This window comes from Sebastes fasciatus, chromosome 3 (genome assembly GCF_043250625.1).
Source record: "Sebastes fasciatus isolate fSebFas1 chromosome 3, fSebFas1.pri, whole genome shotgun sequence".
In the NCBI taxonomy this organism is placed as follows: domain Eukaryota; kingdom Metazoa; phylum Chordata; class Actinopteri; order Perciformes; family Sebastidae; genus Sebastes; species Sebastes fasciatus.
The window spans coordinates 3,176,215-3,204,150 of NC_133797.1; the positions used below are offsets into that span (position 1 = coordinate 3,176,215).

Here is a 27,936-nt window from a genome sequence, read left to right on the forward strand (position 1 = left end):
AAAAGACCTTGACATCATTAAAGTGTGTCATTAACAGAGTCCAGAGTCTCACAGTCACACTCGGCTAGTCAGGAGACACATCAGGTGGAGCTATAAATAGAACAGGTGTGTTTATTTCAAGCTGCAGCGTGTCGTCACTGTCCTTCAGGGGTTAATGGCTGACAGACAGCATGGAGGGATGGTGTGTGTATGTTGAGGGTGATGGGGGGGGGGGCTCGGTGTCACTCTGCATCAATACATAAGTGAAAGTGCCGACGCGGCACAAAGCCCGGCCTGGATTTGTATGCAGGTTGGCTCACAGGAGCGGGAACTGGCCTGAGTTAGATAACAGACGAGTGGAAAAGCATTGCGGCAGGATGAAAACAGCAAGAGTTTGGTAGTTTATTCTACACCTATGCTTCGTATATTGTGATGCTTTTACAGGCCAGTAATAATAATACCACATTTTCTCCTATGTTACCTATTAACATACAAAAAAAGCAGTATTTTCCTCCTTTGTACCAGATCACTTTGGACATAAACTGTGTGAACGAGTGCTTATGGGATGCGATATCATGCGTGGTATACTTATCAATAAGCCCTAGGCTGTACTGATTGAGGGAGAGGAGCTACAGTACAGCTGACCTGGCCTGGATGGTAGCAGCTCTGGACTTCATGCTGTCAGACTGTAACGCCAGCTGGGCATTCTCCATCAGCAGGTCACCAACCTGACAAAAACAACAAAAAAACACAATAACATAAGATTAGATCAAGAACAGTACAAAACAATACACAATTCTACAGCTTTTTCTATGAAAATGTAAGTTGGTGAAGGTGGTCTGGGCTGAGGTCTACAACATAAAAGTGAAAGACTTTGTTTGGTTTTGAATATGAAATGATTTTATGAGCAATAACTGATACATTGAACTGTGTGTCCTGCATGCAGATACTGTGATACTGATTTCAAACAGCATGTTCCTTCTTATTATAACTGCGTTATTTTTTTCCTGCCACCTATGTGTTAAACTCTACATAATAAATTAAAGCAGCAGTAGGCAAGAATGGAGCAAATATAATTTAAAAAGTTATTTTTATAAAACGGTCACTTTATCCTGACAGAAGTGCATGAGACAGGTAATATGAAAAAAAATCATGTTCCTCCGGTGTCCTCCGGTGCTCCTATAACGGCATTTGCAAGATTTCACAGACCGGAAGAAAACAAGCAATCAGAGCTGATCTGGAGTCTGCCGTCTCTGAGCAGCTGTCAATCACTCGCAAACTCCGATCAAACGGTCAAACTAGGCAGCGCTGATCACATATGAATCAATTTTCTGTTATTGTAATGACTATTTCTCTCCTCAAATGTTTTCAGAATCATCTTGTAGTGTACTGTTTAGCTGTAAAATGAGAAAGTTGAGACTCAGCAGCCATGTTGAGATCAGTTGAGGAAATACCAAGCACCGCCCACCAGCCGGAGCAAACTTTCTCATTTTACAGCTCAACAGTACAATACAAGATGTATCTGGAAACATTTTGCCTACTGCCTAGTTTGATTATTTGATCGGAGTTTGCGAGGAACGCTCTCTCTCTCTCTGAAATGACCTGTGATTGGCAAAAGTACATTTCCTGTTTAGAATTTTCAAATCCAATCACAGTAAGACTGATAAAAAAAAAAACCTGCACGCTTTATATAATGAGGATCAAAACTTTGAGCTAGCTACACAACAAATTTGTTTAGTGTTATTCATAATTTTTGGTTTCCTTTTTTATCTTGAACTAGTGCAGTGCCCGTTCAGAACGGGCCCGTTCGGTCCGTTTGCTAGGTCTTCACCCTTCTTCACCCTCGACACTGAGCTTCCTTGAGCAATACACCCGCCATGACATAGTTGCATCCCCAAGCAATGCTAGAGTATACACGTCATTTGGGTTCAAAAGCTCAAATGAACATCAACGGAAAGGGAGCTGTACCCAGCATGCTCTTCGGCGGTGTAACAGTTAATAGGGGCCCCCTGTTGCAAAACTACAACTTCTTTATAGGCAACAAAACTACAACTTTAAGTTTAGGCAACAAAGCTACAACTTTAGGTTTAGGCAACAAAACTTGAACTTAAGGTTTAGGCAACAAAACTACAACTTCTTTAGGTTTAGGCAAATAAACAGGTTTCGGCAAAACTACAACTCCTTTAGGTTAAGACATAAAAACTACAATTTCTTTAGGTTTAGGCAAACTGTCTTCTGCTTCTTCTTCAGTCCTCTCAATACACTACACAGTGTGTGCGTAATGCACTACTAATAAATATGTCCCGTAGATCTCAAAAGCTCACACTTGACGCTGCACGTCCTTGGGTACTGAGCAATACACCCGCCAAGTGTGAAGACGATCGGATGAACGGCGGTCGAGAAAATCGATGGACAAACATACATACAGAGACTCCCTCTACAAGTTTAATTGGATTACTCCGTCATTAAACCTCATCTGATCTGAACAGGGAAAACTGAGTCTCGCTAAATGCTTCCGCTCACTAGACAGCTATGATGGCTCAAAGGTGTTTCACAAACCACAACTTTTGTATTAAAATCAAGTTAGCTGAGATATTTTTGAAAAAGGGGAATCACAATCAAGAATACACAAGATTTTCATTCAATCAAATTGTTTATCTTTCATAAAAGAATCAAGTTGAAGTAACAGTTAGTAGGGCTGTTAAAATTAATGCGTTTTAACACCACTAATTTCTTTAACGCATTAATGCAATCGATCTTTCGGAGGATGTAGCGGGCTTATAAAGGTAGACTGAAGATCCTGGTATCATATGAAACCATGTCATACAAGCTCGTCATGAAGGAGGCTAAATAACGCTCCAAACTTGCACTTAATTTTAGCGAGGAAAAACTGGCATGGCCAATTTCAAAGGGGTCCCTTGACCTCTGACCTCCAGATATGTGGATGAAAATGGGTTCTATGGGTACCCACGAGTCTCCCCTTTACAGACATGCCCACGTTATGATAATCACATGCAGTTTGGGGCAAGTCATAGTCAAGTCAGCACACTGACACACTGACAGCTGTTGTTGCCTGTTGGGCTGCAGTTTGCCATGTTATGATTTGAGCATATTTTTTATGCTAAATGCAGTATCTGTGAGGATTTCTGGATAATATTTGTCATTGTTTTGTGTTGTTAATTGATTTCCAATAATAAATATATATAAACATTTGCATAAAGCAGCACATTTGCCCACTCCCATTTTGATATGAAATACTTGACAAATCTCCCTTTAAGGTATATTTTGAAAAATGTGTGATTAATTTGCGATTATTAACAATTAACTATAGAAAATCCTGCGATTAATCGCGATTCAATCTTTTCATCGATTAACAGCCCTAGTCAGTAGTAATAAATCGTGTGGTTTATAGCATAATAAGATGGCAATTACAATTTGAATTGTTGGGGAAACCAAAGTGGAAAATGTAACAAGTAACATTCAAAACAAATCAGTGTTCATATCTCAGTATGTACATACTGTATATAAATTATATTTTACATGGAATAAAGCCAATATCTTCAACACAGCCAACATATGACTGTATTTATGTGTTTAGCATTAGCAGTGGCTAAACTGCCTGTGTAAAAATGGCCAAAAAAGTACAATTCTTTTCAGTTTCATTGAATTCTCACTGTTTAGGCTAAAAGGCTGTGTAAATAACAGGATTCTTAAGTTCCAGTGGAGGAATCCAAGTACAAAAAGGAGGCTCCTTGACTTTTATCACACACACACACACACACACACACACACACACACACACACACACACACACACACACACAAGAGATGTTAACACACCCTTACTTCCCTTTGTTTTCTTATGAGTGCACACATGACACTTTCAGAACAAGACACGCCCATGTCGGAGGGAAGCTTAAGATAACATGGAATATTCCATAACATTTAAATCATAAGCATACACTCATCATTATATAGATGTTTCATTACACTGCCCCTATTTTTGAGCCCTAGATGAGTGAATCAGCACACTGATAAGATCTCTAATTAATGTCTTACTAGCATCAGTCTGTGCTGTAAATACGATAATATAAAGCGGCTCTTGAGAAGATAAATAGCAAAGTAATCCCGTAATGTTGACATGAAAGCACTCCCTGGATCTCTGAACAATGAAACTAGCAGAGTTTGCTCTGGTGCCTGTCATCGTCATGGGAACGTCAGCCAGCCAAGCTTTGGAGACGAGCTGGGTGACGCCGTACGCGACGAGAAACACGAGTCATTCAAATGTCTGTTAGTAACGATTACTCATGCAGAAAGTGAGGTTAACACAAGGAAGCAGTTAAAAACCATCACGTCGAGTCATGTGAGCTCACCACACCGGTTAGGGTTATTGGTCTATAAAAGTGGAATGGCCTCTGAACTAATGAATTTCAGTCAGGAAGACTATTCATTTGCATACTTAGGCCTGTAGTCATACATCCTGCCATTCACTCCTCTCACGCATGCTCACTCCTAAATACCTGCTGTCAGTCGTGATATCAGTTGGTTACATCTATCCACAATAGAGCAGTGACACACCTACATTGTTAGCAAATCATCTTGCTGCTGTCTGGACTCCATGAGGAGATTCATCTTGCTCCCTGTAGAGTCGAAGCCCTAAAGACTTTCTGTCAAGACTTTATCATCACATAGGGTGAGTTGCCGTAATGTGGGACGCTGGCCAATGTGGGACATCTAAGCTCTAGTGGGTGTAGGTCTTCCTCAAACAAATAAATAAAGGACAATGTACAGCTAGCGGGTCATTGTTGTGAAAGAAACCCCGACAGGGCGATGCCGCACCCCGACGCAAAGCGATGCAAGACCATGTGGCATCGCCCTGTCGGGGTTTCTTTCACAACAATGACCCGCTAGCTGTACATTATCCCGCATATTACATTACTAAATATATTTATTACATATTACTAAAGGTCACTGTTGTGTTCTTTTATTCCTTCTTTCGCTGATCTGCCATATGAATAGATGATAAAACCTACTAGTGGGTGTAGTAGGCCCCTATTGACCCACATCTACGGGGCTTATAACACCTATTTAATAGCCTGACAACAGTCTAATCGGTTGTTTTAAAAGACTCTTCAGTGTAGGAAATAAAATTTGTCTGAGACAACTTGGCTATAAGAGTGCTAATATGTCTACCATTTCTCTTATGAGTGATATCTGCATTTTCTTTTTAGGTTTGATTAAGACACATCCTGGGGATCTGGGAGTGGTGCTGGGTGTGGATTTAATGTTTGAAATGCAAAAAGACATTATCTTTACTTTATTTCCTGGTCTCTCTTGTCTGATTAAAATAAAGAGTTCCTCATTCTTTCGTGTGACAACCGGCTTGTCTCTGGCTGTGACTCAGGCGTAATGACACACATATCTGCTTCTAATCCTCTGCAACAAGTTTGTTACGAGTTACCTCTCACCTCATGCAGGTACAGTATATACACTTTGAGTGCTTTTTAAAAATAAAGATCCTTCAAAGTACTGATATACAGTATTTTTAAACATCACAAATAAGCATTTCATTGCTCTCGGCTCAAAACAGTGTTTCTCCAGAATTTCTTACAGAACTAAGACATGTTTCTTTTAGCTTGATGACAAATGAGTTTCATTATTCAGCTGGTTTTGAAGCAGAAAAAGGGGTTTGCTGATTCTCCTGACCAGCTGGAGTAAAAACATGAGACTCATCAATAATCAACAGCCATTTACAACTGTCATAGCCAAGAACCCACGTTTAGCCACCATACACTGTCAGCTCTTGGATCACGTTCCAACAACAACATTATGAGTGTTGTTACACAGTTGTTTTAATCAATGAAAGCCGCTTTACCCAGTCTTGTTGCATGCAGTAGTCAGCAACACTAGTCTCTCACACCTGCTCCTGCTGTCTGCCAGCCAACATGGCCTTGAGCTGATGTAATGGAGCATAATCTGAGCATACTCATTACACCTGTGTGTAAATAGCACTGTATCAAATCTGCAACACTGTCATAACTTCGTCTGGCAAAACAGCGGGTGAAAATTTCAACACTTTTTAACAGTCCAAGTGATGTTTCAAATGATGACCTGATGGCTAAAAATCTGTACAAACAAACAGAGTCCTGACCTGGACACGGAGCTCCTTGACATTCTGTTCCTGCTGGGACCAGTCCCGGGAGCGTGAGGTGCTTCTGATGACCCAGTCGCCTATCTGAGCCTCCAGCCGCTGGTTGGTCTCCTGCAGCCTGTTAACCTGCTCCAGGAAGCCCTTCAAGCGGGCGTTCAGACCCCACATGGTGTGACTGGAGTCCTGCAGCATGTCCATGGAGGCCTTAGAGAGCGCACACCAAAAACGTTTACAGGCACACACAACGAGACGCTGACATTTCCATGAAATGACACAGCCGATAGTGCCTGTGATGGCCGAAATATTCAGATAGCACGCGATTGACAGACATCTGTTTCTTGCAGAATGCATACACAGTCATGCAAAGTTTATAACAGCAAACATCACCACCCATTTCAGATCACAAGCTGCCAGAGGCGTGAACTAGGTAAATGTTTACCCAGTGATACTCACTTATGGCAACGTGGCCTTCCACGAACAAAGCACAGTAAGTGTAGTTAAACGTTCCTCAGTTTGTGCTCCTGGTCACACTGGGCTGATCCACCACTCCCCACAGCTTAGCCACATTCCTGTACAGCGATCTGGTCAACACTCTCTCCTTCCCACTGTGTCCCAGGTCATCAGCAGCAGACCCCTGAGACAGAGCACACAGACTGCTGTTAGCCTGCCAGTATCACCAGTCAGTCTGTAGTCTTCAGGTTCACCCACGACGGGGATGTTCGTCCCTGTCCCACCTCACCCCCCAGGCAGCATGTGGGAGAAGGGAGAGCAGTGGGGTAAGCACTGGACACAGTGCTTACATCACCAGCACTCTGGGGCCCTTTGTACTCTCTGATCCAGGATTACCGAGCCGCTTTCAAACAGGCAGCGACACAAGCTGTGGAGGGAATGTTCAGGGAGACACAGTGACAGGACCTGTGTGAGCGCACGTGTGTATTTGAGTGGTGCTTTAATAAGAGGTTATCTGTACATGTTCTATAATCAATGTGTCCCTATACACAGCTCTGAAGTGAAGTAATGCACACTTTGTGCAGAGTTACTTCTTGCTCAATAGAAGTCTTGGCTGATTTTAGAATAGCTGAGTGTTTGAGTCTGTCTGGGTCAAAGGCAGTGGGCAACTCCGGGGTCTGAGGAGTGAAGCCAATGCTGAAGTGCCTTAAAGGTCCCATATCATGCTCATTTTCAGGTACATATGTGTATTTTGTGTTTCTAATAGAACATGTTTACATGCTGTAATGTTCAAAAAATCTTTTATTTTCCTCGTACTGTCTGCCCGAATATACCTGTATTTACTCTGTCTGAAACACTCCGTTTTAGCTAATTTCAACGGAATTGCAATGGAATTGCAATGGAATTGCGTTGCTAGGCAACAGCTTGGGTCCATGTTTACTTCCTGTCAGCTGATGTTATTTACATACACTGCAACAAAAAATAAACTGGGACACATTTAGAATGTTTATGTTTAAAACCGTGTAGTGATCTATATAACTGTATAGTTGTGACATCACAAATGGACAGAATGGACATATTTTGTCTGCCCGGCATAACTTTAGCGAGTGTCCAACAAAGTGTGTGTATTTGTTACGTTAGCAGCTCTAGCATTGCCGCAGGCTTCGTGTTCGCCGCCGCACACGTAGTCTGTGTAACTTTAGCAAGTTACCAACAGACCGTGTGTGTGTGTTGGTGGTGAGTGTGAGGTTGTTGGTGGTGTTCTAGCTGTGAACGTAGGTGTAGCAGTGTGTGGACAGTTTATTTGTCGGTGAATAAATGCTACGAAACTACAACTCCTCCGCTCCGCTCAAGCGAGTCAGAGACCGGAGCCAACTTCCTGTATCCTGCAACTCTGGCTCCGCTTCTTAAGGTGGGCTGTTAAGGTGGACCAGCTTTTCTCCTTAAAGTGACGAGCCGCTCCTCTGAGCCACTCAGCTTTTGAGTTAATTATTAACATTTCTTTTAACCGTTTAAACCGATAGCGTTATGCGGTTAAAATGCTTAATGTCGGTTAACGGTTAAACGGTTAATCGGTTAATTATGGACATCCCTAGCAGCAATAGTAGTATACTCCTGGATAAACAGGCCAACTATGAAGACCATATTATTCTACTTCCCATAGAAGCTGGCGACTGCCAAAAACCAAGATGGCGACGACCAAAATGCCGAACTCAAGGCTTCAAAAAGGCAGTCCACAAACCAAGGGATGACGTCACGGCGACTACGTCCACTTCTTCTATACAGTCTATGGTCAAAGGTTGCACCTTCTAAATACTAGAATGTGCACTTCAATATTTCCTTGGATACAATGTTTACAGTCAGAGCTATCTTGTACAACCAGCGGATAGCATCGCCTCACACATCAATACTGTGCTGAAAATATTTTAAGTGTTATGATAAAATGTGTGTTTGGTTAATCTAGGGTTGTGGTATAATTACGTTGAATGTGTCATAATCTGCCCTGCTTCATGTTTTTCCTTGTTTCATTCATTCATTCATTCATTCATGTTTAGTGTTTCCTGTTTTATTTTGTTACTCACCTCTCGTTTCAGATCACTTCACTTCCTACCTTCTTGTGTTTTCATCAATATAGTCCAGCTGTGGCTGGTAGCACCTCAGTAGCACCTCACGCAAGGCCCACCGGGTGTGAGGTGGGCGAGGCGTGAGGTGCTAGGGGTCGCAGCCAGACCCTTCTTGTTTTCCCGCCAGTTTTGGATGTCTGCCCCGCCCCGCTTAGTTTCACCTGTCCCTCATTAGACCTGCACTCACTTGATCTCCTGATCACCGGTTCTCACTTGCCCAATCAGTCATTCACTCCATATACCAGCCCAGTTCCTTTGTTCTTTGTCAACTCGTCGTCGTCAACACTGCTATTTGGAGTTTTGTTACCGGCTACCTGTTTGGTAACTACCCGCCTGATGTTAACCGGCCTTGCCTGTAAGCCTTATATGTAATAAACCAATGAACTGCACCAGTCTGTCTGTCCTCTCTGCATTTGGGTCCACCTGCCTGCTTCAAACGTGACAGTACGAACTGTCCAAATATGGACCCACCAGAGCAAAGCCTTTTTTCACAAACGGTTATGGAGTTTGATCGGACTCCCATTTCCACTCACTCACGAGAGCGGAATCCCTTCCTCGACAAGATCTCTCTCTTCAGCAGCAATATTTCAAGGAGTAGCCATGGGTGAGTCATTTCGTTCCTCACCTTGATGTTGTTCGCAAGAGGCTCAACAGTTTCCTGCAAACCTGATCAGTTGACTCTCCTGTCGTCTCCAAGCCAGCACTCCGGACTGCTCATAACCAACCTGCCACTCAGTCAATTAGGCTCAGATTTCCTAGTCTGCAGCCAGCCCGTTCTGAGCCTGCACCAGCCCCTAACCCCTTCCTGGGTACCCGACTGGCCCCGCAGGTCCTCAAAGCGTCCGCCAGACTCCAAGGCTTCGTGAGAAGAAACCCAGTGTGTCTTTGGCCATTTTTACCACCATGCCAGGCCGTTCCAGAGCCCGTCCTGTCTGCACTTTCCAGTCTGCACCTCGGCCCGCTAGCATCCAGCTAGCAGCCCAATCGGCTAGCTTCCTGTCTGCTCCTGACCCCCAAGCCAGTTCGCCTCCTTTCAGATCCGGACATCGTGGACTTTGAGCAGTTCCCTTTCCTGGGAACTTGCCTGTCTATTTACCCGAGATATCTAGGGCTTGGAGCCCCTAGAGGGAAACATGGATCTCAGAAGCGTCAATCCCCAAAGCTGCCCAGCGCCTCAGTGACTCCTATAAAAGCTTCCTCCATTTTGGATCCTTCGGCTACCTCAAGAGGTCACTGGCAAGAAGGTTTTCTAACGGCACAAAGCTATGGTTCACCGAAGTTGAACTCGTCACAAAAGATTTGTGTGGATTTACTGGTGCACAGTTTCAGCTAGTGGGCCTTAACACTAGGGAAATGAGTCGTAAAGTCAGTAAAATAACTCTGTATTGTCAGCGTCACAGCTATCTTCATTAGAAGTTTGCTAACATTAGCCACCATACTGTGTATGCTACTGGTCTTACTAGACAAACTGAAGCAGAACAAAAAATAAAAGCATAAAATTTAACAATATTGTGTAGTATTGCTTATGCTTTCAGCTTTTGATTATGTTTGGAGAAAAATACAATATGTTTTTCTCTCAAAATTTACAAAGCCTCACTTTAACGGTTTGATCGCATTACAAAGTGTGAAAGGTACGGTTAAAGCTAGGGTTGTTAATGTTGAAAAACTAGCAAGAATATTTAAAAACGATCCAACGCAAAAACCCAGTCCAGTGTTGCCAACTCTTTTGCATTGAAAGTAGCTAGCAGCTATAGCTCCAGAACTCTCTAAATCTAGAGAGAAAGTCGCCAAGTCGGCAACACTGACAGTCCGTCCCTTCAGGCCTCCCTCCAAAGACACTCCCCCAAAATGATCACTATGAACAACGAACATGGCTGTTGTTAGTTTTCACAGCTGTCGAGCGGACTTATTACAGTCCTGTGACAGCCACAGATACTGAATTGTTTTTTCTTTTTTCTTTTGTCAGAGCATTTGATTTATTGATTGCTGTTGGGATGCAATGAGAATTTCAACAAATATAACAAAATGTTTTGAAGAACATTACCAAGCCTAGCTTTCAACTGAATCTAAATGTACTTGATACAGGGTTTCACTATTGGAGAATCTTACATGTTTCTTATCTAATGTGTTTCTGTGTGCCTAATTTATCTTCAAGGAGCCACTACAGATTTTTGCTGTATCTGAGGATTTGCTGCTCAGATGACTTAGAGATGGCAAACAAACCTGCCTTGCTAAGAGGATGTGGGGATTATTAATACAGACCTGATCATGCACTTCCGTCTGCTACAACCACAAAACTACAAACATTGTCTCTGTCTAGACTTTTATTCTTTACGTGGAGAATGGATGGAGGACGAGCGGCCTGCTGACTGTCTCATGTGGTTTTGTTGACAGTTTGTCAGGGTTGTGGTTTTCACCTCTGATTGAGGGAGAAAATGTACACTATAGCACAGTGAATGTGTGGGAGGAGAGAAAAATGTTAAAGGTCCCATATCGTAAAAAGTGAGATTTTCATGTCTTTTATATTATAAAGCAGGTTTAAGTGCTATATAAATACTGTTAAACTATCAAAAAGCTCAATATACGGAGAAATACACACAGCCCGTATTTAGAAATTGTGCGTTTGAAACAAGCCGTCAGGATATCTGTCCATTTGTGATGTCACAAATATACAATATTTAGACCATTACACGGTTTTAAACAGAAACATTCTAAATATGTCCCAGTTTATTTCCAGTTGCAGTGTATGTAAATGACATCAGCTGACAGGAAGTTAACATGGACCCAAGCTGTTGCCTAGCAACGCAATTCCGTTGCAATTCCATTGAAATGTAGATAAACGGAGCGTTTCAGACAGAGGGTAAATACAGGTATATTCAAGCAGACAGTATGAGGAAAATAAAGGTTTTTTTAAACATTAAAGTATGTAAACCTTGACTTTTATCACACACACACACACACACACACACACACACACACACACACACACACACACACACACACACACACACACACAAAAAGCACTTTGACTAACCAAACCATACCAGACAGGACGGCTGGGACACTTACCGTCATCACACTCCCACACCCTCTTAGGAAGGCTGTTGACAAGAGACCAGGGATGATGATGACGATGACTAATAATGTTGTTTGTTAAAATCCTGGAAAAACAGCACCTGCCAGGGCGTTGCAGGTAGCTCTGTTCTCAGTGTGTGGGACAAATGATGCTGTGACTGCAAACAGGTAATGCCACCAAGCCTGTTTTTTGTCATGCTGCTCCCATGACGATCCAAGAAATCTCTCTCTGTCGCACGATATTCGCAGGAGTGTTTGGCCAGGGGAATGACGTAACTGCAGGGAAAAAGCAGGTAGTGACTTGTTAGTCAAATTTCAGGAGCAGAGGTGGAGGCTTCAGAGGTGGACACTACCTACAGGAGGATGAGAACAGAACAAGTCAGCCTCAGATTACGAGTTTAACACGGAACAGTTTTATAAGCTCCCTCATGTACCTGACCTCTGTGACTTTACATTCCTCTGCCTCTGTTTCCCCGCAAGGGTGGGCGCTTAGGAGCTCTTTGATCGTTTTCTGATGTGATCCCTCATTCTCTGTACAAGGACCCTTTTAGGGGTTTGACAGACAAAAAAAAGATACATCCGTTTTACACTTTGATCCGTTCTCTATAACAATTATAAAACAACCTCCAGGCCAGGAGGTTTTTGTCTGTACATGATATCATTACGCAAACCTCTTGAGTTCTGGCGTGGAAGGTATTGTGGTTTAAATCCAAAACCGCAGAAAGGATTATCCCCACATAAACTCTTTACTAGACTATACGCTATGTTCAGCTAAAGCATATTTCATGTGCTTTTACTTTCTGTGTAAAGGTATTATAAAAGACTGCAATAACAGTAGGTCTTAACAATACCATGTCACACCTGTGACCCACATGCCTGTCAAGTCATTCAAGCACTCGTGATCTATGCTTCTACTGAAAAGAAGCATTGTAATCATTGTACCAACTACTCAAATGTGAAAGGGAAAAGGAAAAGTCGCTCGTAGTGACAAACCCACAGGAAATCCAACTCTACTGTTTCCGTTGGCTCAGTTTTAGCATCTCATTGTTTTGGTTTTCTGGCCCTCAACTCTGCCATTTTGGTTCAGTCTCTCAGCTCTCATCAGCCTAATTTGTTTGAAGCAAAAAAGCTATGATAAACCCACTGTATGCTATCTGCCTGGACAGACAAAGTTAACGGCTAGCTCACTGTTGCCAACCATTTTCAATCGTAATGTCTACTCAAGTAGTCACTAGATCTCACGTCAAATTCAAATTTGCGACATAATAACATAACTATTTAAATGTATACAAGATGTAAACAGTAAAAAAATGAAGTCATGCTAAAAGAAAGGACTTGAAAGTCCCATATTGTAAAAAGTGAGATACTGTTAAACTATCAAAATGCTCAATATACTGAGGAATACACACAACTCGTTTTCAGAAATTGTGCGTTTGAAACAAGCCGTCAGGATTTCTGTCCATTGGTGATGTCACAAATATACAATATTTAGACCATTACACGGTTTTAAACATAAACATTCTAAATGTGTCCCCAGTTTATTTCCTGTTGCAGTGCATATGAATAACATCAGCTGACAGGAAGTAAACATGGACACAAGCTGTTGCCTAGCAACACAATTCCGTTGAAATGCACTAAAACGGAGCATTTCAGACAGAGGGTAAATACAGGTATATTCAGGCAGACAGTATGAGGAAAATAAAGTTTTTTCATTACAGCATGTAAACATGTTCGAGTAGAAACACAAAATACAAGTATGAACCTCAAAATGAGCATGATATGGGACCTTTAACTAATTGACTACTTACCATTAGCTATTTTGAAAGCTTCCTGCTAGCTGTACGCGGCTGTAATAATGGATATATTGGCTGTAATTAATCACTTTTTTTATCTTCTAATACACCAGCTGTATGCTGTAAGCCTGTACCGTGGTGGATGTATTAACGTCTCTGTTCCCAAACAACCGGCTATCGGCCAGTAGCTAGTAGTGCTGGTAGCATGACATCAACAGAATTTAAAGGACCCATATTGTGCTCATTTTCAGGTTCATACTTGTATTTTGTGTTTCTACTAGAACATGTTTACATGCTGTAATTTAAAAAACAACAACTTTATTTTCCTCATACTGTCTGCCTGAATATACCTGTACTTACCACTGTCTGAAACACTCCATTTAAGTACATTTCAAGGGATTGCAATGGAATTGCGTCGCTAGGCAACAGTTTAGGTCCATGTTTACTTCCTGTCAGCTGATGTCATTCACATACACTGCAACAGAAAATAAACTGGGACACGTTAAGAATGTTTACGTTTAACAGTATTTATATCGCACTTAAATCTGCTTTATAATATAAAAGACAGGAAAAACTCACTTTTTACAATATGGGACCTTTAAGATGCTGGCTATATTATCTGCCCAGAGAATTTCCCAGGTGTTTTTGTTGCTGCTGTTTACATTCCTCCTGATACAAATTCAAAAATGCACTTCAGGAAAGCACCACTGATTTAGTTTTTCTTGTGTAGCATAAAGGGACTACAGCTGCATTTCCTGTATTTATTGTGCATGACAATAAATTAACCTTGATACTTAATCTGATAAGAGCTGTTCATCACTTGTACCTGAGCCACAACTCTACAGACACACTCATAGAACCAGTGGGCCCGTTGTTATCTTAGCTTATCAGAACCAGAATGTACACATTTTAAGCCAAGAAATTCTCCCCTTTTAATTGTATCAACCAAACCCTCCACACCTCAGACTTCAATGCCAGCGGGTTATTAGTGGTTGCCGTCTAAGTAGACTACCAGACGCACATCATTCCATACATTTCATAGTTTATAGTCTAGAAGACAAACGCGGCATGAAAGAAATACCTTTGAAGGTGTTTTACAATATACAATGACGGAAACTGAAGGGAACGGCTTGATTCTTCTGACACACATGCATGAACCAGGCAGGGTGGCTCCTGACTCACTGACTGGGAAAGTCGGTTGAAAATTACAACACGCAGAATTCATTAGAAAACAGTTTGTCATTAACGGCCATAATTTTTGCTGCTTTGTGCCATCTGGTTCTCATCCAATAATGAGCCACAGCGAGAAAAAAAAGAAAGAAGAAAAACAAAGTTTGCCTATACCCCCTAAGGTGAGAAAGAATAAATTAAACCCATTTTGTGTCAACAAGAGGTTATGGTTAAGAGCCTTAGGGAACTCTAAGACAATTACATCGAAGTCAGTATCATGAAATGTTTGCATTAAAAAGAAGTACCACGACATGTCTTGGAAAAACAATTATCCTTGTCATAATCTGTTTGACATTTACGACAACTCAGGGTTACACCATACTTTTTCGCTTCACAAAACAATTACAATAGGAGTGCCACACTTAGCTGTCATTTAGTGTTATGTAGAACAAGGATGGGCAAATATTTCAAACAGCCGAACAAGTCAGGGCCGTGCACTTGTGTTGACTGATGTTATCCCGGCGATTAGTGGGGTCAGCAGAGAGTCTGGTGGTTGGGGTGTGGGTATGTCTGGTAAGGTGATTAGGTAAAGTGACTCGTCTTTGTTTGATCTGTAATCGGCAGGCGCGGGATAGCGTGACAAAGTGATGAAACCAAATTACCACGTCAGAACGCCATGTCACTAACAAGGCATTCAGATTTTTTTACGATATGACGTATGAGATCTTATTCTATAGCTATAGTTGAATTAGTAAAGGAGTTATTCATTTTTATTATCAAATATTGTTTGAATGAACCAAATGAGCAAAGAAAATATTCCCCGTAGTTGAGTAATTTAGGTCTGACATTACAGTGTAAGGACACAGGGTTCATTGAACTTGTTGAATTCATCTTTCATTTTTCACCTCTAAATCGAACTATAAAGCCCATCTCTATGAATGTGTGTCCTTCACACATCTCGAGAGGTGTCCATCCGATCTACTTCACACCTGGCGAGTGTATTGCGGGGGGACCCAAGGATGTTCAGCGCCGAAGTTTGGTGCAATTTGGACAGTCACCAAAGGAGGGGTATAAAGGGTAAAAATAGCTGTGCAGTAATTCTATGTGGGTTAGGCACTACAAGCGACCCCCCTCAAATTACATGTAGTCATTTGATTCATTGTTAATATGAAAATATTGATATAGCAGCTTTAAGCTCCTGTGTTGAACACTAGTTTCATCACACAGTCTCACCATAGTTTAAAATCTTGTGTTGGTCTAACACTCATCGTCTTTGTCATTTTAATCTTAAACTCCTATTAGTTTAAGCCTCTGTGTTGCTGGGGAAATTTGTTATATATCTGATGACTTTTCTGTTTGCCTTACGGGGCATTTACAGAGCTTTTCTCTGTTCTTAAGAAATACTTAGAGAGAAAGCTGGCTCAATACTGTTATTACATCAGAGTGAACATTGCCTTGGAAGACTGGTTTACTGGTGGTGTTCTAAATTACTCACACACAAATAGAAAGTTGGCAAAAGAAAAAAAACAAGCAGCTAAAGAACACCTGATTAAAGAGCCGCAACCGCTCATCCACCCATCAACTACTTCTATGACACCTGCCTGTCTCTTTTAATTGATACATGTCACAATATTCACACTGGTAATTACAAATCATTTAAATGATATATGGACGGGATTTATGGGAATTGGAGCCAATTCAGTTTCAGAGTGATTGTCGGAATTTGAAACAAGGCCGCTTGGCAGCTTCTATGGGAAGTAGAATAATATGGTCTTCATAGTTGGCCTGTTTATTCAGGAATATACCACTATTACTGCCAAGATCAATTTTTACCTTAAAAACATGTTTTTTTTCACAGTAGGCATTACAAGCTTGGTATCAGACAGAAAGGGAGGGATTCTTAACATTTTGAGTGTAATGTGAAATCAAACATCAAACCCATAGACTGTGTATAAGAAGTAGACTTAGTCACCCTGACGTCACCCATTGGTTTGTGGACTACGGATTTGGAGCCTCGAGTTCGACGTTTTGGCCGTCGCCATCTTGGTTTTTGGCCGTCGCCATGTTGGTCTTTTGCAACCAGAAGTGACACGAGAGGGTGGAGCTAAGTACAACCGAACGCTGAATAAGACATTTTTAGGTGACCAAAAAGGTTATAATTAACTTTCCTGAACTAAAAACACACTGTGAAAGAATTATAGTTGTAAGACGAAAAAACAGACAACTCCAAGACAAGACAACGCCGTGGTAGCGACCTGTCAATCACAAGGTAGCCACGCCATAAAGCATCCCCTGCTTTATGGTCTATTTGACTATAAATGGGACCATAATTTACTAAATGAACATAATGCTGTATTGAAAAAGACTTGAAACTAGTGATTGAGACCATAAACTCATGTTCACAATGTTTACTGAGGTCATAAATCAAGTGAGAAGTAGGCTCATTTCCTCATAGACCAGACTTCTTTTTGAAACCAGAGGAGTCGCCCCCTGCTGGCTGTTAGAAAGAATGCAAGTTTAAGGCACTTCAGCATTGGCTTCACTTCTCAGACCCCGGAGCTGCCCACTGACCGAAACACTGTTGTATTGTCAGTCATCCTGGATCCCAGTTAGGGCTGGGTATCGGTACTCGATACCTTCAAGGTATCGGCCGCAATAACCCAGTACCAAGTAGTATAGACACTTCTCCAGTCAAACGATACCTGCAAACGATCCTTTTTTTTTTAACCAGATCTAGAAAAAAATGACTATTTATGGTTTTGCTCGCAGCCAATCACCGCAAGCCTTCTTCAATTTACTGTGATGTGTGATTGGCCCACTACTGCAGCAGCTACAACTCATACAGTCTGTGGTGTGGTGAAGTCGAGCGCGGGATGCCACCAAAATGTTCGAAAGTATGACTATACTACACGCCTGTGGCGTCAGATAAAAATAAATGCGCTGGTGGTGGTGACATTTTATGCAACTCATGATGGGTATTGAATTAAGTGAAAAAAGATAAAAGGTATCAAATAAAGTCTATTGGTATCGCTATCACTGGTACTGTATTGGTACATCCCAGTCTTGGGCATCTGTCACTGGGGAATCAGATAACATTGTTGTGTTTTTGTGAATAGCTGCTGTGATACACCTGTTGCAAATTGAGGTCCCTTGAATTAAAACATGCTGACAGACAGGCCAACACAGTGCTGCCTGGATATCATCAAACCACAACATGGCATGAAACGCTTATTATCTGTAGAAGGATTGTAGACCTCTGTCTTTCTGTAACAGGGGATTGCGGAAGAAGCACGGAAACTATTCATGTTTTTAGTCAAATCCTTGTTAAGAGTTTAGTTAGAAAGTGCATTTTGAGCTGAAAAGAAAAGGAAAGTCTCATCAGGGGTTTAAATATTTCATTATAGCACACAAGAGAGATACTGCACATTATTTTGATATGAGAAGAGGCGTTCTCAAATATCAGCGGTACTGTTCTGACATTTGACTTTAGCTTTAACACATTTCGGTCAACACACAACAAGTGATTGCGAATGAATGAAAACATGGATTTGCTATCAGGAAGGCCATCTTAAAAACCCATTGTACACAAGGCCACTGTACTGCATGAGAAAAGCTCAGAGTAGCTGCTCTGCAAGACATAGAAGAACACATCTCCCTGTGGTTTTGATTGAATATGTGATCTCTGAGAATTTTGCCAACACCTAATAAGATCATGTCATTTTAATCCAAACAAAAAGGCTACATGGCCAGTCTTTAAGCCCCTAGGCAGCACATGGTCATGTTGTGTAAACCGTTTTACATGCAAGTGGAGAATATATACAGCATGTTTGAATGTGTGAGTAAAGAATTAATGTATGCATTCCTTTTTTTCCAAGTCAAACAATGTAAAAGAGGATACATAGCTCACAGGGTTCAAATTTAAATTATTATTAAAATACTTTTTCGAGGAGGCTAGCATTTGCTAAGTTGGCAAACATTTGTTGAGCTAACATTTGCTCAGTAGGCTAACATTTGCTTAGTAGTCCACTGTTTAAATGGTCAGCCCTTTCACAACAACTTTTTTACGAGCTCTGAGGCTCCAGGGATGACAATGTTGGTCAGTCGGTCAGTCGGTCGGTCCACCACTTTGGCCCAGACTGAAATAGCTCAACAACTACTGATCATATTGCCAATGCATTTTGTACAGATATTCATGGTCCCCAAACAAACAGCAACCTCCGGGTCTGAAAAGTGAAGCCAATGTGGAAGTGCCTTAAACTAGCATTCTTTCTAATAGCCAGCACGGAGCGTCTCGTCTGGTTGCACTTGATTTATTACCTCAGTAAACATTGTAAACAGGAGTTTATGGTCTCAATCACTAGTTTCAAGTGTTCTTCAATAGCATACGGCATGAGGTTCATTTAGTAAATTATGGTTGACAGGTACCTTGTGATTGACAGGTCGCTACCACGGCGTTGTCTGGTCTGGGTGTTGTCTGTGTTTTCATCTTACAACTTTAACTCTTTCACAGTGTGTTTTTAGTTCAGGAAAGTTAATTGTAACATTTTGGTTGCCTAAAAATGTCTTATTCAGCGCTTGGTTGTACTTAGCTCCTCCACAGATATAAAACAGTAGATGCGACATTAGGTCATAACTTATGGGATAATCGTCCGCCATCTTACCTGGGCATTGTTTCCAATCGCAGCCTATGGGCAGCCACTGGTTATCAACTGTTCACCTACTTTACCAAAAGGAGCAAAGAGACCAGGGAGGATGGCACCACTTTCCACACATAAGTATAGAGTAAATAAGAGATATATATTTTTTTTACATATGTGGGTCAACTAAAATTACAAAAAGTTAGTGAACTAGCTAACTTTACCGTTAGCTACCAGCCGAGTTCCCAACCAACGTTATTGCTGATTGCTAGCTCCACAGCATTGACCTGTTAGCTAAACAGACGTTGTTTTAATGTTAGCGACGCTAACTTAGCTTAAAGGTAACTTTTAGTAACATTAACTTTATAACACAGTTATTAATATTACCCTAACGTTTGACTGCTAAGCAGCTGATTCCATGCTAATCGAGTGTAAAGTAAACATAACGTTACATGTTAACGACAAGGAGACGCGCTCGTCGTAAATTCCATTTGATAATATTTCAAGTCAAATCCGGCAAGCCAGCTACACACAAAAAGTCTGCACAGAAAGTGGTATCATTTAGTTTTGTGTGAAACCGCTCAGTGAAATACATCTCTCGTCACTCACAATACACACTAGCTAACTTAGCTACGACTAAACACTAATGAAACGTCTTCCCTGATGTGTTTTATCTATAGGTTCACTGAACCCCCTAGAAATGTATCTTATATTTTTTTTTATAATAACGCAGAACTTATAATTTATTATAATGATGAATAATATCGGCCTTGATGTGTCTTCTTGACAGAATAAGTGACCAACAACATAAGAAGAAAGATTTGTGGTCTTTTTATTTAGCCTCATAACATCGGACACTCTCTGTTAAATATGCACTTCTGTTACACCATGTAAACAAACCACGTACCATCAGCTGTGTGATCAAGATCAGACCGGACACGTAACCACTTTAAAGATGGGCGAGTACACTCGCCGTCTTCTGACGTTTCTGTTTTTTAAACAGAAAACACAGGTTTCATATTGTGATATTTACTGGAATGATATACATTACAGCTAACAGGTATCATATCAGCTTCACCAATCAGCCGATCCTCATCCGTTGCGGCGCTTTTAAAGCGAGCGACAGGAATAAATAGAAAAAGGGCGTCTGACAAAAGTTCAGCTCAAATCGTTGTGCTGTGCAGCGCTTCGTCGCTCGCGGCCAGTTAGGAGTCGGACATTCCAGTAGAAAACAATGCAATCAAACAGATTTTTTCACCTACGCTTATATGTAGCTTCACTAGGGATGCTCATTTTTAAAAATGTTCTACACCGATAACTGACCCTCGTTAACCGATTATTAACCGTTAATCGACAAGATTTGTGCCTCGTACCAGCTGCAGGAGCACAACAGATATTGGTTGACGGGAGTCCCCAGTTCACCGTCCGGGAGCGTTAACTTAGCAGCTACGATGCTGCGTGTAGTGTCACGGACATGCAGCCACTTTCCCAGTAAAAGTCTCCACCGCACATTTAGTTTAGTGTAGCAGGTTGTCAGCTGTGTGTCTGCCCGGATTAACTTTACTGAGTGGCCAACAAACTGTGTGTATTTGTGCTACGTTAGCAGCTCTAACATTACCGGAGGCTTCGTGTTCGCCGTCGCACACGTAGTCTGTGTAACTTTAGTGAGTTTCCAACAGACCGTGTGTGTGTTGGTGGTGAGTGTGAGGTTGTTGGTGGCGTTCTAGCTGTGATCGTAGGTGTAGCAGTGTGTGTACACTTTATTTCTCAGTGAATAAATGCTACGAAACTACAACTCCTCCGCTCCGCTCAAGCGAGCAAGAGACCGGAGCCGACTTCCTGTATCCTGCAACTCCGCCTCTTAAGGTGGGATGTTAAGGTGGACCAGCTTTTCTCCTTAAAGTGACGAGACGCTCCTCTGAGCCACTCAGCTTTTGAGTTAATTATTAACATGTGTTTTAACCGTTTTAACCGATAGCGTTAATCGGTTAAAATGCTTAATGTCGGATAACGGTTAATTATGGACATCCCTAAGCTACACGCATCCCAATACACTAGACCTCTCTGCGTTGTATACATCACATTCTCTCTAGATTTATTTTTTTTTAAAGTTCAAACTGCGCCTACGGTTTTATCCAGCAACTCTTTTTATCAGCCGGGAAGAGAAAGAAGGATCAGACCTGTTGGTGGTGTGAGTTCATCCCAGTAGGAAACACACAGGCATCGTAGCTTCAGAGAGAGACGTCACTTACGTGTCGTCTTCCTAATTACGTATTTTCACAGTCTGATACTTCAACAGTTTCACTACAAACTGAGACTTTCTTGACTTGCAAAATTATCTTTTAAACTGACAAACATCATCTGTGTGATTCATGGAGCAATTCAAACGGGATCAAAAAAATATTTATCTCTCTCCGTTGACTACATTTCTTAATTTTTTCCGAAATAAGGTCCCACTGTGGTCCACCGGAAGGGGCGGGACTTCACCTCTCTATAGCCATGTGTGTATAAAGAGAAGTGGATACTGGATATGTTGGAGGCAGGACCCTGGGCCTGATTTGGTGTCACAAAACTCTACAGGTGTGTATTTGAGATCAAAAATGAAGTCTGAGTTCAAAGGGTGCTGGAAGAAGGGGGGGAGGAAGTGGCTATTGCCCCCCACTTTACGCCCCTGGCCCGATTTGTCGTAGGGCTGGTGTGATTCATCACATACATCACTAATAACTTTATAATCTATGATTAGTTCGTGGTAGGCGATTTAATAGTAAATACAAAAGTTTCTTAATCCAATATTTCCACGTGAGATTAAAGGATCAGATTTAGTTGGTGTAATTCAAAGTGACAAGTTGAATGAACAATAGCTCCCACGCCTGTGAGTCCTGACAGCCGTTATAGATCGGGCAGGTAAGCTGAATGCCAACCCACCACGCCCTGTGTGGACACACCTGTGTAGCAGCATCTTTCCCAGTATGCACCTGTGGCCGCTCCCACCTGCAGGGAGGAAGCTATAAAACGCTCCTCCAGGCCACCTCAGCACCATCTCCTCCTCCGTCTCCTCCAGTGAGCTTTGACAAAATTCAGTGAACGCTGCACCTGAGTCAGAAGACCAGTCTCCATGAACATGTATCGCTCCGGGTTTTCCTCCTCTTCCATGTCCTCTCTGCCCATGACGAAGCGCTCCTCGCGGAGCGTGTATGGCGGTGCAGGAGGTCAAAGTGTCCGGGTGTCCTACGCCTCCAACAGCTTAGGAGCCGGCTTTGACCTGGCATCTGCTATGGGAGGCGGCGGAGGTGGACTCGCCGGGAACAATTTCGCTGTGTCGGGCAACGAGAAGTTCACCATGCAGAACCTCAACGACCGTCTGGCCAACTACCTGGACAAGGTGCGCTCTCTGGAGTCCGCCAACGCCAAGCTGGAGCTTCAGATCCGGGAGTGGTACGAGAAGCAGACCCCCACCGTCAGGGACTACAGCAAGTACGAGGCCATCATCAACGACCTGCGCAGAAAGGTAGGCTGCCTCCTGCTACTACTACTGTAACATTATGTTAATACCATAACCATAACCATAACCTATAAATAATAATGATGTTTAGTGCTTTTCTCCATCTCCAAACAGACCACCAAACCATTGTTGTAATTAATATGTTGTTTCTCGATTCAACTAATCTTAAATAATAACAAAACCTTTACACTAGTTATAATTATACTACTACTCTTAAACAACCACACAATAATGATGAATAATTTCCTCATTTGAAATATGTTTTAGCTTCATTCTCAGATGACTCAGATTAGAATAAAAGCCCCTTAGAGAAAATATTTTATTTCTTATTTCATATTTTCTCACCATAATGAGTTAACTTACTGTATGTTGACTCATATTAAATTCTAGTCACCAGTATGATTCTCAGTTATTATAAAATATCAGGACAACATACAGTATATGACATACTGGATGTCAGAAAGAACAAAGCTAATTAACCAAAGCTAATTATTCCTGACCTTTAACACGTAATGAGCGAATGTGATCATTGTAAAATGCCATCCACATTTAAAGCAATTACAGGGGAATGTAAGTCAGGCGTAAAGAAAACAATTTCTCTGATCAACAAAACCCTGCCAGCCCTCAATCTACTTTAGATAATGAATTGCTGACACACCTTTTGCAGTTGTATTACAGCATATGTGGATGAGAAACTACTGACAATGCTTCTCTTCTTTTCTTTTTTAGATCAGTGTTGCCACACAGGACAATGCCAGGCTGATGCTGCAGATTGACAACGCCAGACTGGCAGCAGAGGATTTCAGAATCAAGTGAGTGGAAAAGGTTAAAGTTATCAGAACCTAATTAGCGTTACTATGGTTTATAATGCCAGATGGCTGGAACATGACAGATGCAATAACCTGCAGCATTTTTTAACACGACACCGTGTTTGTTCAGTAGTTCCAGGCTATGTGGACATATTGTCACAGAGGTGTAACGGTCAACGGAGTGGCACAACTGGTTGAACTGGTTTTGTTGGAGCTTCATCTTGTCTTTTTTTTGTTGTTGGTGTTAACAACCAATTGGGAGGGTGCAGCAACGTGAACCTCTGTGCCTTTTTTCTGGACAGGTTTGAGAACGAGATGGCACTGCGCATGTCGGTGGAGGCGGACATCGGCGGACTGCGCAAGGTTCTGGATGACCTAACCATGGCCCGGTCCGAGCTGGAGATGCAGGTGGAGGGCCTGAAGGAGGAGCTGGTCTACCTGAAGAAGAACCACGAAGAGGTGAGTGTTCGGAATAGCATCACACCATCACACCAGTGAGCTCAGACGTCTAATCCTCTGATCTACATAACAAAACATGAATCTTGTTCAGAGTGAAGATAGTTTATTTAAGGAAATATGAGTGATCCATTCCTCCTAGTTTGAGAGCAGAGGGTAAAAGCAAAATTAAAATAGTTTGTCTTGAGACGGTTAGTCAAATATTTGCCTCCCAATGTTATCTTTTGCCATTACAAACAACAGGTAAAACTGGTTTGGATTGTCTTCTGTGCCTTCAGGTTGTGTACCAAGGCGCTGATAACAAGACGTCTCAGATGTTAGATGCTAAAAAAAGCTCTTCTAAATGATCATCAATGTGAAAGATACATAGATACATCTAATCAGGGTTAATAATTTAGAGCACCTTTGCATTGATATTGCATTGCATTGTAACATTTGCTGAACAGCAGCCACTGGTGGCCATAAGCGGAATCTACAGAATGGTAAATTCTAAAATGTAGTGAAACAGCAGGTCAAGTAAAAAGAGTGATAAAGTTAGAGAAGTGACTTAGTAATATCAATCACACTATCCATTTAAAGTTTGCTAACGCTTGCTAACATAAGCTTCATGTGTTTTATCTTTGACCTCAACCTGACCTTTGACTCTGTTGTGCCGCCTGTAGGAGATGGCGGCCATGCGTGGCCAAGTTTCTGCCAGCTGTGTCAACGTGGAGGTGGACGCCAAGCCTCAGGCTGACATGTCCAGGACCATGCAAGAGATCAGAAGTCAGTATGAGGGCATCGCTGACAAGAACCGCCGCGAAATGGAGGCGTGGCACCAGGGCAAGGTGAGGGGAACGAGACTATATATTATGTTCATATCATCTCATCTCATTCCTGCATTTAACCGAAGGCGTGTCCTAAATATCAAAATAGCGTTTTGACAATTTTCGTGTCCAATTTCATGTCTTCCAGTTTGACGAACTGAACAAGCAGGTGGCATCCAGCACAGAGACCCTCCAGACCTCCCGAACTGAGATCAATGAGCTCAAGAGGACCCTGGACGCCCTGCAGATTGAGCTGCGGTCCCAGCTCAGCCTGGTAATTCATATACTGCAATACACATTTCATGCACATCACTTTTACCCACAATACAACGTCAATCTCTTTGACCTGTTGCGTTGCTCAACATCAAGTCTGTCATCTCTGACGTGTGCATACCACAGTAGCCTATTTTACAACATGTCTGACTGTACACACTATAGATAGACAGTAAGTCAGTAAACCTGTCTGTAACCTGTCTGTAACCACTTTTTTTCCCCGCCTGAGGCAACTTAAGTGGTAAGAGGGGTTAGAAAACAAGTAATTGGCGCTCAGTAAACTCTCTTATCTCCTTGTGTGTGTTTTTCTCCCATGCAGAAAGCTAACTTGGAGGACCTGCTGGGAGAGACCGAGTGCCGCTACTCCCAGCAGATGAGCCAGCTCCAGTCCACGGTCAACAACCTGGAGGAGGATCTCAAAAACATGAGGGGGGACATCGAGAGGCAGGCCACTGAATACCAGGTGCTGCTCGATATCAAGACCAGGCTGGAGATGGAGATCGCCGAGTACAGAAGACTGCTGGATGGAGAGGAGTAAGTGATACGTTTGTCACAAAAAGTCCAACTTGCATGATGCATGATTTAACTGTAGCGGGACTCGAGTAAGACAGGCATATTAAATACCCCTTATTGAGAGTAAGACCCTCATATTTGTATTTACAGCTCAGAGACAGTTAGCTTAGCTTAGCATAAAGACTGGCTAGCCTGGCTCTGTCCAAAGGTGACAAAATCCAGCACATTTAAAGCTCACTAAATAACCTATTATTAAAAGGTGTTAATTAGTGAGCTTTAGAGGGGCTGGTAGGCATTTCTTACCTGTGTTGTCTCAAGCTAAGCATCATATCAGGCATACAGAAATAAGGGGGGTGTCGGTCTTCTCATCTAGATCTCATTAAGAAAAGGGAACAAGGCTAATTCCCAAAATGTCCAACTTTTCTTTCAACAACTGTATAATCTTATCGTATTAATTGTAACTTTTTGTCTGTCTTCTAGGGGAAATCTAGTCATAGAAAAAGGTAAGTTCACATCACCTCTGTATTTTTTTGCTCTTTGCTTGTAAAAAAATGGACCACAAAATGTATATGTACCACAAATTAAACTTTGTTTTGATTTTGTCTGCAGCTAAACCGGTCATAACCCAGAGGACGAGGGTGGTGATCGAGGAGATTGTTGATGGAAGAGTGGTGTCCCGCTCTGAAGATGTGGACACAGAGGTTATCACCAAGTAGAGAGACTGGATCCCAACAGATCTGGGTCAAATGATACATTAGAAGAAAAGAAATTAGCTCTATCTTGCCTGTTTCTCACACCCATCTGAAGTCTACTAAAATTAGCCAGGAAAATGTTTTGTTATTATTTCACCCAGGTCGGAAATCCATCGGGTATATTTCTCTCTCCAAATATTTGAGTTGACATTTGGATTTATTGTCAGAAAATATTTATTCTGATGTAAAAATAAGCAAAACCAATAAAATGTCTAAGAAGAATGTATAAGCATTAGAAAGAACCAGACTATATACTGTGCTTTCTTAGTTTTATACTGTATCACCCCATTTATTCAATACCCACTGACAACAACTACACTGACTGTCCTCTAACCCGGTGACTTTCAAAGTGGGGTCTGGGAACCCCCCAGGGGTCCTTAAAGGAGTTCCAGGGGGTCCCCAGCAAAAAGGGGAATAATTTATTTTCACTTTAATTTCATTCATAAGTTACACAATAACCAAATGTATGAATATTTATGTCATGGGTTTCAAACACTTTCTGTAATAAAACATCTAAAAGCAAAAAATCCTGTCAGGGGACCCTGGGACAAAATCTTATCAAATGGGGTCTAATTTGTGTCAGTTTAGGGGTCCTTGATGAGAAAACGTTTGGGAACCACTGCTCTAACCTGACTCCTGGAATACCAAATGTACACATTAGATGGCAGTGTGAGCCCCACAAAGGAAACGCTCTTTTGCAAAATTGAGGCCATTGCTTCTCTGGCCATTGGGTTGAATGGATACATGGAGTGATAAAAGATCTAATTTGTATATTTTTTATTTTGGGGGAGAGGTAAGTGTCAGTGTGAAAGGTAATAGAAAATATTTGTGCATTTTATGTTATGTGAAATATTGCTGTCAATTAAATGTTGCCCGAGTACAATTGCCATAAAGAAATTAAGACCATTGTCCTAATTATTGTCAGCCTCTGTGATGTGTAGTATTTCAATAAATTAAGACCACACTTCCCATAAACCTTGTGGGAAACCTATGAGAGGGATCTTTGCATATTTTTTTTTTAATTTTATGCAGAGAATAAATATCTGCTTTCCACTTAATTCATCTCCTGTTGCACCAAACATATAAAAGCTATAAAAAAGTAGAGATTATATTTCTGTTCATAGAGGATAACAAAAAAGCTAATAAGGTGGTTCCAATACACTTGAAGAGTATTATCTGTTTACCTTCCTGCTCTGTGCAAATATGTCTAAAAGCCCACAGTGAGAGTTAGTTCCACATCTTTCTGTGTAATACTCTCTTAAACACTTTTCTATGAATCGTTGGCTTTGCTGCAATGGCTGAATTTACTCAAAGGAATATTTACAATTGGAACAGTAGGCTATAATTTATGATCTCAATTGACACTTAGATAGATAGATGTACATTATTGGTCCCAAATTAGGACCATAACAGCAAATACACAGTAAATATACTGTATATATTATATA

At 41.6% G+C, this 27,936-nt stretch overlaps 2 protein-coding genes across 6 annotated transcripts in view; one reads left to right on the plus strand and one right to left on the minus strand.

Annotated features, from left to right (window-relative positions):
- The window catches only part of krt222 (keratin 222), a 31,312-nt gene extending 18,849 nt beyond the window's left edge, over positions 1 to 12,463 (minus strand). Inside the window, exons 1-6 of one of the 4 annotated variants that reach the window (XM_074631089.1) lie at positions 12,449 to 12,463; positions 12,212 to 12,321; positions 11,772 to 12,053; positions 6,583 to 6,763; positions 6,130 to 6,333; positions 625 to 707 (exon numbers count right to left, since the gene is read on the minus strand). In XM_074631089.1, the coding sequence (XP_074487190.1) occupies positions 625 to 707; positions 6,130 to 6,327 (281 nt within the window). In that variant the 5' untranslated portion in view covers positions 6,328 to 6,333; positions 6,583 to 6,763; positions 11,772 to 12,053; positions 12,212 to 12,321; positions 12,449 to 12,463. Of the gene's footprint in view, positions 1 to 624; positions 708 to 6,129; positions 6,510 to 6,582; positions 6,764 to 11,771; positions 12,101 to 12,211; positions 12,332 to 12,448 lie in introns of those variants that run through there. The other 3 variants (XM_074631090.1, XM_074631091.1, XM_074631088.1) reach the window with 3 other exon arrangements.
- Positions 12,464 to 22,390: 9,927 nt separating this feature from the next.
- Positions 22,391 to 27,463, plus strand: LOC141763406 (keratin, type I cytoskeletal 19-like). Of its 2 annotated transcripts, XM_074627912.1 has the most exons (8): positions 22,393 to 22,885; positions 23,609 to 23,691; positions 23,991 to 24,147; positions 24,807 to 24,971; positions 25,099 to 25,224; positions 25,543 to 25,757; positions 26,217 to 26,239; positions 26,346 to 27,463. In XM_074627912.1, the coding sequence occupies exons 1-8, from the start codon at positions 22,493 to 22,495 to the stop codon at positions 26,450 to 26,452; spliced, it is 1,269 nt and encodes a 422-aa protein (XP_074484013.1). In that variant the 5' UTR covers positions 22,393 to 22,492; the 3' UTR covers positions 26,453 to 27,463. The 2 variants fall into 2 exon arrangements, with proteins under 2 accessions (XP_074484014.1, XP_074484013.1); XM_074627913.1 differs by lacking the exon at positions 26,217 to 26,239 and having other exon boundaries at positions 22,391 to 22,885; positions 25,543 to 25,782.
- The last annotated feature ends 473 nt before the right edge of the window (positions 27,464 to 27,936 follow it).

What these genes read in the sequence shown, in the direction of transcription:
- LOC141763406 (XM_074627912.1), top strand. Translation starts at nt 22,493, where the DNA reads ATGAACATGTATCGCTCCGGGTTTTCCTCCTCTTCCATGTCCTCTCTG. An exon ending in TCAACGACCTGCGCAGAAAG is followed by an intron (nt 22,886 to 23,608) that starts GTAGGCTGCCTC and finishes TTTCTTTTTTAG; the next exon opens with ATCAGTGTTGCCACACAGGA. An exon ending in GCAGAGGATTTCAGAATCAA is followed by an intron (nt 23,692 to 23,990) that starts GTGAGTGGAAAA and finishes TTTTCTGGACAG; the next exon opens with GTTTGAGAACGAGATGGCAC.